The 14,067-nt window shown below is 40.3% G+C and overlaps 1 protein-coding gene across 1 annotated transcript in view; it reads left to right on the plus strand.

Moving 5' to 3' along the window:
• Nucleotides 1–6,833, plus strand: part of LOC109959993 (transcription factor COE1-like) — an 88,082-nt gene extending 81,249 nt beyond the window's left edge. Inside the window, exon 18 of the mRNA XM_020599794.1 lies at nt 3,025–6,833. Coding sequence (XP_020455450.1) covers nt 3,025–3,056 — 32 coding nt within the window. The 3' untranslated portion in view covers nt 3,057–6,833. The remainder of the gene's footprint in view (nt 1–3,024) is intronic.
• The last annotated feature ends 7,234 nt before the right edge of the window (nt 6,834–14,067 follow it).

The raw sequence follows: 14,067 nt of genomic DNA on the forward strand, positions 1-14,067 counted from the left end.
CCTTGCCCTTTCTCTTTAACTATCTCTCTCTCTCACATGCCTCTCTACCAGAACATTTGTGGACTCTAGCAAGTACTCAACAGCCAGCTCTCTACAAGGCCTGGCCTTCACCTGAAGTATGTTCCTCAACTGTTTCTTCATTCACTCTGTTAACTAATCGCAACTTTTGGTAAACTGACCAATTCAGATAAGTCACGTTTCACATCTTTTAACTGCCTCTGAGTGATATTTGATTCGCTTCCCTGGATTTTTACCTCAATTTCTCCCTCATGTCTTGTCTTGTCATTGCCTGTCCACCCTCTGCCTTCTTAATTTTCTGTCTACCTGTCGTCCCGCAGCACAGATCAAACCATTCTGTTGCCTGGTAACTCCTCTCTGTCTTCCTATTGGCTGGGAAAAGAGACAGGAAGTTAGATATTTACAGAGACAAGAAAAAAGACATCTGGCACAGAGAATTTATTTCTCAACATCACTGGCTTTGTTTTGCTGTGTGTGTGTAGAAAATGTGCGGGGGTGTGGGAACGCAAAGCTAAGGCTGAAAGCACAGCTGAAAAAAACACACCCCACTCACCACCGCACACACACTGTTTCCTCTGTTAGACACACACGGTACTGGTAACTTACTAGGGAGCAATCAACAATGACAGCTGCTCAACTCTCTAGACAGTTTTTATCTGTGTGTGTGAGCAGGCTCATGAGTACCTGAGACAAAAAAGACAGGTTCAGCTGAGACCGTAGATCCTGAAGAGTCTTGTCAAGCTGAAATATTTTCTTCTTACAGTTTTTGCTCCCCATGAAAACATTTACAGCACCAGTCAGACGTTTGAACACCTTCTCATTCAACGGGGTTTCTTTCTTTCTATTATTTTCTACAGTGTGCATTACTACTGAAGACATCAAAACTATGCAATAGAGAGCCATAATAGTGAGTCTTATAACCCAGAACTGAGTTTTGCACTTCAGTTCCATCGCCCTAAAGTCCATGGGTTCTATGAAGGAGTTTGAATGACCTAAAGTAAAGCCTGTGGATACGAACACGAAACATCATCACGTCAAATCCAGAGATTCATCTCCTTAGTAGTCCACCTTTACAGCCTCATTGTGTTTAAACTCACGCACGTGCAAACTGTTCTGACCAGCTGACACAGCCATGATCACTAGCTCGATCGGGTCACACTAAGAGGAAAGGATTTTGTCGAAGAACTTAGGGCGTTAAATTAAATTTCAAGTTGGATGCTGTGGTGATGGCACTGAAGTCACGGGGCCCTTGGTTTAGTTTGCTTATAGCCTAGCGTTAGCCTTTTACTTCTGGGGATTGTATTTGGGCTTCAAAAATCATAAAAGTGGTGTTCACTTGTGACAATTATCTTGCTGAACAAAATGTGTAAACTGTTGTTTGTCACAGAGCTTATATTCTGCACTAATGCAAACATGTATGGAGAAATCCCACTGGCATTTTGTTGAGGGAACCAGTGTGATGCTAACTTCTGGGGTGGCCTACAAAAATACATCAGTCTTACAGCATTCAATAACAATTTGGAATTATGTAGTTCAGGAATTTCAGGAATTTTATGTTTCTTCAAGTTCAGTAGTGAAAACCATCAAACACTGTGATGAAACTGGCTCTCATGAAAACCAAGAGTTACCACTTATGCAGAGGATAAATTCGTTAGAGTCACCAACCTCAGAAATCACCAGTTAACAGCATCTCAGATTAGAGCCTACATGAATGCTTCCCAAGTAGCAGACGCATCTCAGCATCAGCGGAGGAGACTATGTGAATCACAAGGGAGACCAAGAAGAAGAAGATGACCGCTTGGGCTAAAAAACACAAGGAATGGACAGTAGACCAGTGGAACTCTTTATTTTGGTCTGATGAGTCCAGATTTGAGATTTTGGCTTCCAACCACTGTGACTGTCAGCCACAGAGACAAATGATATTTGCTTGTGTGCTTCCCACCGTGAGGCATGGAGGAGATGTGATGATGTGAGGGTGCTTTCCTGGTGACCCTGCTCACAATGTATTCCAAACTCAAGACGCACTTAACTGGCACGACTCCACAGTGTTCTGCAGCAATACGCCGCCCCTTTTGGTTTGTGCTTAGCGGGACCATCATCTGTTCTTCGACAGGACAATGGCCCAAAACACCTTCACACCTGTAAGGACTGTTTGACCAAGAATGAGAGTGTCAGATGACCTGGCCTCCACAATCTTCCAACCTAAACCCAGCTGTGATGGCTTGGGATGAATTGAATTTCATAGTGAAGGAGAAGCAACCAACAAGTGTTCAGCATATGTGGGAACTCTTTCAAGACTGTTGGCAGCTTTCCAGGTGACCACCTCATGAAGTTGGTTGAGAGAAAGCCAAGAGTGAGCAAAGGTGGCGACTTTAAAGAATCTAAATTTAAAACATATTTTACTGCAACACTTTTTTGGTTAGTGCATAATTCCATGTGTTATCTCATACATAGTTTTGCTGTGTTTATTATTAATCTACAGTGTAGACAATGATGGAACAAAGAATGAACACTAAATGAGAAGATGTGTCCAAATGTTTGACTGGTCATGTACGTATATAATCCTTTCTCCAGTTTGCTTTGTGTGTGAGTGTGTCACTTTGGACCGGGCCCTGCTTCTCACATGTTGACACCCATCCCTTGGGTTTAAATAGAACACACATCATGATGCAATCCATCAGGCACACATACAAACATACAGTATTATACAACAACCGTTCCCGCACACAGTTTAGTGTGTGTGTGTGTGTGTGTGTGTGTGTGTGTGTATGTGTGAGCAGTGCTGCTGAGAGCCAACTTAGATGATGTGTCCCTGCTCGATGTTACTGATTTATTCATCTATTGATGTTTCAAATGTCACTGCATTCACACAGCTGCACAGATGGGAAACATACTGATGTATTTACTAGGGAATATTTTATGACAATGAAAATATTTGGCTATGTTCTAAAAGTTTTTTTTTCTCTTTTCTCCCTCCGTTCCTTTTTCTCTTCCTCCTCCCAACAGCAATCCCTGGAATGATCATCCCGCCCATGTAAAGGTGTGAGTGCATGACAGTGTGTGCGTGTATGTGTGTGACTTTGTGCAAGATGAACCAAGCACACTCACATCGATCCTGGCGGAGGATTTTGTGCGAGTTATACTCCGGTCGGGGATGGAAGCAGCTGTCCCTGTTTGAAGGAACAATCCCAACTCAGGCCCTTTCTAACAAAATCAACAACAACAACAACTGCAAGAAAACATGCAAAGAACAAAAAAAAAGACTTTGCAAGAAGAAAATAAGTTGTTGAGACTTTGTACACCTTGATGCTTTTATAGGAGAATGGCCACGCCTACATTACAACTTGACACGAACACAGGAAGTGTATTTATTTTGGAAAGAATCCATTTCCTCTTTTGAGTGATTGTTGATTTTTTTCCCTTTGTGCAACATGTGATAATCATCTTCTATCTGTATTCTACATGAGGGATTTTCTATTTATGAAGTTTGGTTATTAATGAAGGAATATAATGTGAAGATGATGGTGATGATGATGAGTAAAAAATGATGATGAAGAAGCTGCAGGATTCATACAGGGTCAAATCCAGACAAGCCAACCCAGACACACCCTTTCACCCCTCTTTGCCAAATCCACACACAACAGCACAATTCCAGCTGAGAGTTCTACTTCTGCGTTTAATGGATCACTTTTAGCCATTGAAGAAATCCCACTTCGAGCGTGATTTACGTACTGCTGCTCGCCGATATTTTCTAGAAAGTGCAATTTTGTCTCTCACCCAACAGAAGGTTCTGTAATTCAGTAATTTAACAAACTAAGAACAAATAAGAAATTCATTTCCACCACGAGAGGTTATAGACTTGCCAACAGCAGCTTCACTGTTGAGGATTTGACCCAACAATTCTGCCACTGAGTTCGTCCATCAGCCCTGTCACCACATTTTAAAGTTGGACACGGCTACAGCGGCCTCTGTAAGAGGGGGAACATGTCTTAAAGACTGCCACCACTTTGACTTTGTTGTGTGAGATTTGCTTTCCCATGTTTTGGTCTTAACAGATTTGTTTTTTGTTTTTGTTTTTTTGGTTAGTTTGCTGTGTTGTTTTACTGTGATCAGACAGCCAATCAGACAGTTTTTTGTTACCTGCCCATTGATCTGATTCAGTTTGAGTGAGAAAACTAGCCTGTGGTGTGTCCTAAAAGCTGTGCTGCAAAAAATGTCATTAAAGCTTCAACTTAGTCTTAAAATTCTACCAGGGAAAAACTTGTGAAACCATCTGTCACTGAGGCAGACTTTTTCAGATCTACAGTGGAGCTGTATCTAGAACGTAGATGCATCCCATTTTTGCACTTTTTTAAAGCTACAGTAGTAGGGGTTTTTTTTTTGTTTGTTTGTTTGTAGAAATTTGCTCCAAAACGTATCTTAATGTGGAGAGGTGCTGTCGAAGCCTCCTGTGACCTAGACTCACTGAACAGCCCTGGCAGCAGAGTCTAAAGGTTATTGAGCAGGATTGATCTCTCTAACCAATCAGAGATTTTCAGTTATCTGTGCTTGATCAGTAAGTTTGTTGCATTCCTATTTATTGTGATTTCATAACAACAAATATCTAAAGAGCGTGGTGGAGCATAGCACATTGTAGTAGAGGGAGTGCTGTGAGGAGCAGAGTATGTTGATTTGGAGGTTCATGCTAGCGCTACCTTAAAGAGCCCATGGCATGCTCATTTCCAGCTATTTAATGCTTAATCTTGAGAATCTCAAGATTAGCTTTGCACCCATCATAGCTCCAAAGAGTCTGTAATTATTTCAGAACAATAAAACCTGAGAGCCTCCTCCTGAAAATGAGAGGATGGTTCGTGAACGCACACAACTCCTGTTGTCAGTGTTGTCGCAAGAGGACAGCACAACAACCTGTGACAGCATTAATCAATGTGAATTTCTTTTCCATAGATAGGTAAACAACAGTTTATGTACTGATGACAAGAGATGTGTAACACTCTAAACAAAGTGGGTAATTGAGAAACCCCATATTTTAACCAGCATAAAGCAGACATAGTAACTTCTCCAGTCTTACAACAATTCTTTCTAACGTTACAGAGTTTGTGAGACATATAAATCAAGTTGCTATTCAGTCATGTTTAAGATGATAATTCATCGTAACACTGTAGATAAATCAGAAAACACAGAGGCATGCCATGGGCTCTTTAAGTTACATATTGTAGCTTTAACTCTGAATTTCATGTCGAAAAAGGACATTTTTTGCAGCACAGGGCAACTAGCCAGCAACGTCTTAATGTGTGAAAACTGGCTGATGATTTGTTGTGAAAGCCAGTGCTCCCTGGGCTCACAGCTCAGTGTGTGTGGTTCAACAGTCTTAATTCATTTATATTCTATTAATTTTGCCAAAGTCCTTATTTAAGAAATGAATGCCTATACAGTCTTATACAGTTCAATGTGTCTTTTCTTGTCACACAGTCAGAAATAGTTAGCTAGTAAATGCCATATCATGTACAATCGGCGCTTTGTTTTCAGAACAGCAGCAGGTAGTGCATCTTTATTGTTTGTTCGTCATTCAGGTCAATGACATTTGCCACACATATATAGTATTTCAAAGTGAATATGGAAACTTAACTGGACAGAAAACCTACTGACACTGTAAATCTTTCCTATTTCTGTTTGAGGACACCTGGACGTCCAGTTGCTGTCAGTTTACTGCAGAGGAAGCAAACGCTTAGAATCCATCAGCTTTTAAATTTTTAGTTCAATGAGCGAGAGACGTCTCCTCAGCCAAACGTCAGTAGCCTCAGCAACTGAGACTGACAGTCTGTCAGTGAAGTCAGGATGGAAGAACAGGGATATCACAGAGAATATGATAAATCAACAAAAGGCCTGAAAAGATTCTTTAAAGCTCAAATCCTTGTTCTCTCATGCTTTGTCTCTCATGTCTAGGAATGTTTTTGTATTATAGTGTCTGTTTATTAAAAGCCATACTTCCACTGCTAATTTCAATCAAACCAAAAGAAGCCATGATGTAATTTTTTTTTATCATTTGTAGTTAAGGAAGCAGGAGGATGTTTATTTTTTTGTCACAATGTATGTATCTTTATTGTTAAAGTTACCATAACATGTTGCATTATCTAGATGTAGAGATGCTAAATATGTCAGTATGATTATCTGTGCTTGTCTTCCATGTGATGGATTTTAAGTTGGAATAATGAAGGCTGAAAAGATTTAAGAAAAATCTCTCTCTCTGCCATCCTTCCCCTTCAGGTTCTCTGCTCTCTCCCTCTGTTCATTTCCCTCCATCACTTTGTTTTGATTGTGCTATCAATGCTCTTATGTTTGCTCCCTCTTTCTTCTTGCTTTCATTTCTCTTTTAAAAACGAGCCACCTATTTATTTGTTCTCAAACATGGGTCTGGAGACCACTCTTCTGTTTTGTGTGCATGTGAGAGTGACTGCAAGTGTGTGTATCTGAGAGTGTATGATTTTTTTTTTTTAACTCTGGAAGAAAAATGTGATGTTTTAAAGCTGAGGGATGTTTTTATAGTACATATATACAGTAAATGCCTGTACAGGAAGGTGTAACTAGAGGGTTTAGGTTTAAGGAAGTATGATGGAGCACTTGTCCAGCAACAGTAAAGACATTTACATGGCTTGTCTGCATTCAGGCTTACAGTGGTGGTCATCATTCATCCACACATTACCATTAGTACCAGTGTGGACAGGACGATTACAGAGGAAACTACTGTAAAGATGATAATGTTGATTTTTTTTTGTTTTGTTTTCTTTTGAACTTTGAAGTGTAAAATAATTTTTTGACTCTCACTATATTTAATTAAAGTTTTTTCTTCTCTGTGAAATGATGTCTTTATTGGCTTTGTTGTTAATCGCCATTGTTCATACTATAATGCAACGTATACAGGGAAGAGATGCATTTAAGTGATTTGAGATGCACTGATGCAGTTTTCAAGGCTGAACCTTTCATTCTCTGCAGGAGGAAGGAGGGTGGAGTTGAGTCATCACTTAGATTAGTCTCACCTGGACTGATTGCCTGACTACTCTATATACAGTAAACCGGGGTTAGGCTCCTGTTTCTATGTGTGTTGGTTGGGTTTTGTGTAGGCTAGTTTCTCAGTTACTTAAAATAAGTCTGTTTGTTACTTTCAAAATTCAGAAGGCCAAAGACCTTACTATAACTTACCTTACACACGAGTCAGTATGAAGTGCATGTTTTATGAGTTGTGATCCAACAGTAACCAGAGGTTTTGGTGCATGTGCCTTCATTGTTTATCACCAAACAGAACAGTGATTTCAGGAGATCAAACCTAAAAAACAAAAGATTTAGTGTGTCCTTGCAGTGAACTTCAGTGTTTGGCAGCTGGCTCTTTAATCTTGTCTATTGCTGGGATCTGACACATTACCAGCCTGATGGTATTCACTTCACAGCAGACGTTATGAGCCTTCATTACAATTAGTTTCACCTGTGCTTCTCCTGTTAGTCTGCTCAGATTTTATTTTTTTTATTTTCTCACACCTGCAGGACTTGAATGGCTTCCCTTCCTTGACATTAAGACCAGAGAGCATTTTTCTGTGACGTGACAGTGAAATTATTGCATTTCTGTGAATTTTACAATCACCTTCTGGTCAGGAGCATTTTACCAAATTAATCACACAATTAACGTCACCTTCTGCATGCCTACTCTGCAGTTCTGCTGCACACCCATAAATTCACTCTCGTTCTAGTGATTTGAAATGACGCAGCACACCTTTACTGCAAAGTGATGGTAAACGATTCCAGATTCATTTTCATTCATAAAACCAATTAGGCTACATAATGAAACGCGTGTTTTCGTTCAATGAAGTCTGTCCCTGAACCTATATTGTGCGAGCTAACAAGATAATGTGTTTTCCATAATTCTCAGTCAAGTCATGACAAATTTGACACATCAAGAATCTCTTAATCACAGACACAGTGACCATCCAGGTGCTGGATGTCTGAGCTTTCCACACACCTGAGCTCACTTTAAGATGTGCTTAGTTCGTTTTGACTACATTCACACAGAAGCACAACTTCACATAACAAATTAAGTTGACAGTGGATAACCAGGATGTTTCAGGTGTCTGCAAACTGATTTTAGTTCAGTACTGGTATGAACTGCAGCCAGTATATCAACAAGAAAAAAAGCCAACCTACTTTCCTAATTACTCAGCAGCAAAATTAATCTGTTACATGTTACTTTGTTTTGTCAGAGGCACCTTTTAGACAACTCCATATGCTTCAACACCCACTCATCTTTTGTATGTAACATACAGACAGATTAGAGGAAAAACTAGCATAAAGTGAGCAACATTAACTTTTTAGTATAATGTCTCTAGAGCAGGAAGAAAAAACACATTCCCTCATAGTGTTGCACACACTTTTTCATACTCATTAAACCATTCAATAACGCAGAGCTGCAACTATTAGTCAGTTCACTGGTTTAAAAAAATAATAATAATTAACCGGCAACTATTTTGAAGCAAAAATTATTTTCTGTTTCCACCTTTTTAATGTGAACGATTCATGTTTTGATTTGTCACATGTGATAAACTGAATATATTTGAATTTGTTTGCCCAAAAGACATTTGAAGACTTTCACTCTGAATTTTAAAATGGATGTCTTTAGTTTAATTACTGGATTTCAGTTAACTCCTAATGTTAACTGACACATTAACTTGTTAAAATATTGGTCCCAGTTACTGTTTCAAATGAATTTTATTTTGTACTTCACCCTTCACACATATTAGTTCAGTAAAAAGTGCTGTAAAGTTGACTCACAAGACCTGAAGATGTACAAACACCAAAAAGCAAAATTGTAGCGATTTAGGGTCCATGTCGCTGAAATGTGACTCATGACACCTCACTGTTCAATGTTAAGCTCCATTTCAGTAAACATATAGTGACATAGAGGTCCTTCTGGGTGAAACTGTTACACAATATAGCAGTCAGAGGAGGGGACTCACTCAGTATGAATACTTGTTTCATTATTTCATTTTTTGTTCTTCTGTTACATCAAGCTGTTTCTGCTTCCAGCAGCTCTGTTGAGCAATGCTAGCAGCGCTGCCAGTGATGTGGTCATAGAGTACACAGCGTGTGTGTGTGTGTGTGTGCCTGGTATTACTCACATTTTAGGGACCAAAACCTGTTCACATGCTCACCCTGTAGGGACTGGGCCTTTCTCGTCTCATCATGTAAATCACTGAGCTACGGGGTGATGACTTGGTTTAAGGTTAGGTGAAGGGTTATGGTTTCAGCGGCAGAGCAGTCGTCTCCCAACCAGAAGGTTGGAGGTTTGATTTGTGGTGCCTGCACTCCACATGTCGAAGTGTCCTTGGGCAAGATACTGAACCACAAGTTGCCCCCAATGGCCAGAGCAGTGCCCTGCGGGGACAGTCCCACCATCGGTGTGTGTGAGTTGGCGCCGTAGATGGCTGCCTCAGTTCTGTACCAGAGACAGATTCCTTGTGTGTATAATATTTGGCCAAATAAAGTGATTATCATAAAGCTAAGGTTAGAGTTTATCTCTAGGACATGAATAAAAATCAGTGTAAGGTCCCCATGAGGAATGAAAACCATGTGTCTGTGTGTGTTCATAAACAATACAAATTCTCTAGTGACACCCATTTCTGTAATGAGACAGATGGGCCCTGCCTTTAGTCAACCATCAGCATGACCACAGGCTGTGTGTGTGTGTGTGTGTGTGTGTGCTTGTATGCTTAATCATTGTTAGGACCAGTTTCAGTTTTATAGCAGGGGAGTGTGGACATTTTGGCCTGTCCTCTCTTTCTGGTCCGTCTGTAGAAGGTTAAGACTTGGTTTTAGGGTTAAGTGTTAGAATCAGGTTAGGATTAAGGTAAAGGGCCAGGGAATGTGTTATGTCAATGAGTGTCCTCACAAAATTAACCGTACAAATATGTATGTGGGAAAATTAAGACTAGCGTGTAAGAGGTATCTTTCTATTCCTAGCCTGCAGGATTAATCAAATAGGAGCCACCGATGTCTCATTGACACCAATTACTTTGTCTTGTGGCGTGCACACATCTGCACATACATGTACTGAAACTGTGGACACACATCTGCTTATTTGAATTCAGTTTGGGATTATTTATGGGCTTGTACCTATAAGTTGAGGAATGCAGCCGATTCACCTGAGTGCTATTTGAACACATGCGCAATTCACAAAAACATACTTGTTCGATGGCTTGTTGGCTCTGTGTGTGTGTGTGTGTGTGTGTGTATGCATTGTGTTGTGAGTCTGACAAGATAGGACTGAATACATCCATTAGCTAATGGATCTCTACTCTCGTTTTTTCTCCTTCTTTTATCCCTCTCATCTTCCCTCCATCACCACATCACACTTCCAGTGCACTTAACCCTATCAGGAAAAAACACACACAGAGACACACTAACCCCTACTACTCCTCCCCCAGTTGGAAACCTTTTATTTAGACGAGCTGTACATGCTGAGAGTGAGCCTTCTTTTGAGGTTTGGCTCTGCTCACAGAACAGTTTCAAAATCAGGACTCTCACCATTCATTTCATATTGCAATAAAACAGGACAGTGAAAAGTGGTCGGATCAGCTTTATTACGCACAGATGTTTATGGTTACAATTGAGAAATACTTTCAAAATAGAGTTGTGAAACAAATTTATGCAGCAGTTCTGGTATTTGTGCAACTGCATAAATTAAATACTGCTGTAGGGGCTATTACAGCAACAGACTCAGTTTCCCACAGTCCTCCACTTATCAGCTTCCTACCTGAACTGACCCACACAGTAAAACAGGATATGATGCAAATTATACCAACAAAACAGACTAAATTTTGTCTCTGTGCTGTGAAACTATGGCTGCAACAACAACAATTAAACAAAATTAGCAGCTAGTCACTGAACACAGCGGGGGGATTTAGCAGCTAAGGAGCGGGAGACCAAAACCAGAGCTAAAACAGACATTCACCAGGTGGCAAGAAACACAACTTCAAATATACAGCATGATCATGTTGCTCTGCTAACAAGTTTGCTATATCAGCTGGTTTCCATTGCCCCAAATAAATAAAAAAATGAGTTTGCAAAATTACTGCAATAAACTATCTAACAATGGAGAAGTGTGGAGGAAAGAAGCATCAAATATACAAGCACAGAAGATAAAAAAATTCAAAAGAGAAAAGTCATGAGAATTAGCTGGAGATCGAACAAGAGGAGATATCAGAGAAAGGGTAAAGATAAGGAGAAGAGGAGGGTGACAGTGATAATGTGTGTGATAATGGTGTCATCAGTGAGTAGAAAGGTGATGTTGGTGTATGACTGAAAGCTGAAGAAGAATAAAACCTAATCATGTGTGTGTGTGTGTGTGTGTGTGTGTGTGTGTGTGTGTGTGTGTGTGTGTTCAAGGTTTGGCCTGTGCATTTGAATGAAGTGTGCTAAAGCTAAGTACAGGAGATGACACCCCTCACTGATACCACTCCAGAACCACTTGTAACACACACGCTCTCACACATAGTGAAAAACACACTCACTTAAATAGAGGGTCTGAAATTGAGCTGGGACTTGGAATGAATACTCCAAACAATTATCTTTGTCTCTAGCGTCTAGTAATCCATTTCCCATGAATATGTTCACATTCGCTCTTTTTTTTTTGTCCTCCATCCGCCTCCCTCCTTTCACCTCCTTTACAGGTGATGGTATGTTTCCCCAAGGCTTTCCAGAGAATGTGACAATACAGACAGACATACCTCTGATATAACGGCATCAGATGCCTCACATGCAGACGATGGTTACTATAGGCGCTTGTGTGACACTGTGATCACAAAATATCGCTTCCTCTTGGTAGTAATGATAATTCGGCCAATATGTGTTTGCTCTTTTCACTTAAAAGCGATAATGTTAACATCACAGTGATGGAAGACATAAAATCAGAGGATCTACAAACTGTGTGAAATGTTTTTCTATACAAAATCTCAGTGCAATCCATCAGATAGTCGAAATATTTCAGTAAAAATAATCATCAACGTTAACCATGAGGTACATCATAAAACACTGCAAAGCAGTGTTAACTGGCTTGTTGGTCTTCTTCTATTAACAAAACGTTCAGATGAATCTGCTCTTGTTTTCTATCCTGGTCTAGTCTGGACTCTACTAGGTTTAATTAAACCAACATCTTCTCTCTTGCCAGTTGATGATCTGTGGCTAATTAAATGATCAGATTCAGGCCTTTTTTGTTCCAAAATTTCCTCCACAGACATTCTTCCACATGCTTCTTAATCTGGGTTACTGTGACATCATCACTTACGGCCTAATGATATCATCAGCCGCTGCCAGGAAGTTGGGATAATCAGACAGACAAGGCCCAGAAATGTGTGGCGATCAACAGAGACGACTGATGACATCATCGTGTTAATAACCATAAAATGAGAGCATACAGCACTTCTGGTTTGATGTCATGGCCACTGTGTGAAGGGACAAGAGTCCTTTTGGCTCTGCAGCCTCGGAGCGACTGCACGCTCGCACATCAGTGTACAAGGGGCTGGCTTCTCGGTAATCACATCTGTGCACACTAGGATAAGTTCTGTGCCCCTGTTTATCTAGTTTAACTATTTCATCTATTTTTACACAGGGACTACAGATGAAAATTTGCCTCTTTGGATAACTCTGGTATATTGACAGAAATGTATTTAACATACATTGTCCCGGTAAATGAATAAACTAAACCATGAACAAATAAGATGGGATAAAATGGACTTGATGACCTACTGTACCTCGATGCAAAAGATGTGCTCTGTTTTGCTTTTGTGTGTATGTGTGTGTGTACAAAGAAATGCAACAAGTAAGAAAAGCTAATATCAGAAAAGTCTGAAATAACTCCCTCAGCTGGTGACATTATGTGTGGATGAGTCCAAGGAACAAAGCAACCAGGATCTGAAACAGGATGTACTATAAAATTAATGGTACAAATGAGACCAGTCAGTCACTTAACCATCAGTCACCATCAACCAGTTTGCAGCCCACTGCTGTAAAATTTGGTATAGTACCAGGGCAGCTGGCAACTCAGCACCTGACCCTGTTCTTTTACAGTTAAGGTTGAGGACAGTGCAACATTTTATTTTCCAGTCAGGAGCAGTTTGAGACCAACCAACCCTGACAACACTGGCTGACCTGCTCTACAGTTTGACTGAAACCTCTGAGGTTGATTCCAAAGTGCTCTTCCTGCTGCACGAAAACCACATTCATTATTGTGTCTCCATATAGCTTTATCGCTAGATTCCAGCCCAGTATCAAATGATTAAAACAGTAGATGTAGGATTTTGACCTGTATTATTTCAATCAACAATAGAAAGTACCAAAATAGACTTGTATTTACAGTACAAGAAATATGTACTGCATCACTTTAACCTCTCAGGGCAGAGCTCACTCCCCCATAATCTCCTCTATCTCTCTGAGTGCTGCTGTTGAATCCAAGCCAACTGAATAATGCCTCTGCTCAGTCAACCATGACAAGTGCATGTGTGTGTAATTTAACTCCCCACAATAGCTAATATGTGAATATATGAGCAGAGAGAACATGTACACACACACACACACACACACACACACACACACGGTGCTTTTGCAGTTTTCCAGCGTACCCCGAGTGCAGCCTTCTGAAGATCTACTGCCAGCCGAGCACTCGGGCAGGTGGTCCTCAGCCTCTGCTGACCCCCTCAGTGACCCCCAGGAGCCTCTTTGAGAGAAACATAGCCCGAGTGTGTTACACCGAGCACTGTGTGAAGTTTGATCTTCTGCTGCAGTAAACACAGAAACAGATCATCAGGGATCAAACCGTTATCAGTAGTTCATCAGCTGCCATGGACTTTAACCCTTCTAGAACTAGTCTAGCAGACCCCGCAGTCTCTTTCCAAAGCAACATCTTGTCTAAAATAATAAATATTAATTTGTTTATTCAGCTTCAGTAGTTTGAATAAATAAAAAAATGAATTTTAGATGAAAACTAACAAACTTTTCCCTGGAAATAATACA

The sequence above is a fragment of the Monopterus albus genome, unplaced genomic scaffold (genome assembly GCF_001952655.1).
Source record: "Monopterus albus unplaced genomic scaffold, M_albus_1.0 scaffold42.1, whole genome shotgun sequence".
Classification (NCBI taxonomy): domain Eukaryota; kingdom Metazoa; phylum Chordata; class Actinopteri; order Synbranchiformes; family Synbranchidae; genus Monopterus; species Monopterus albus.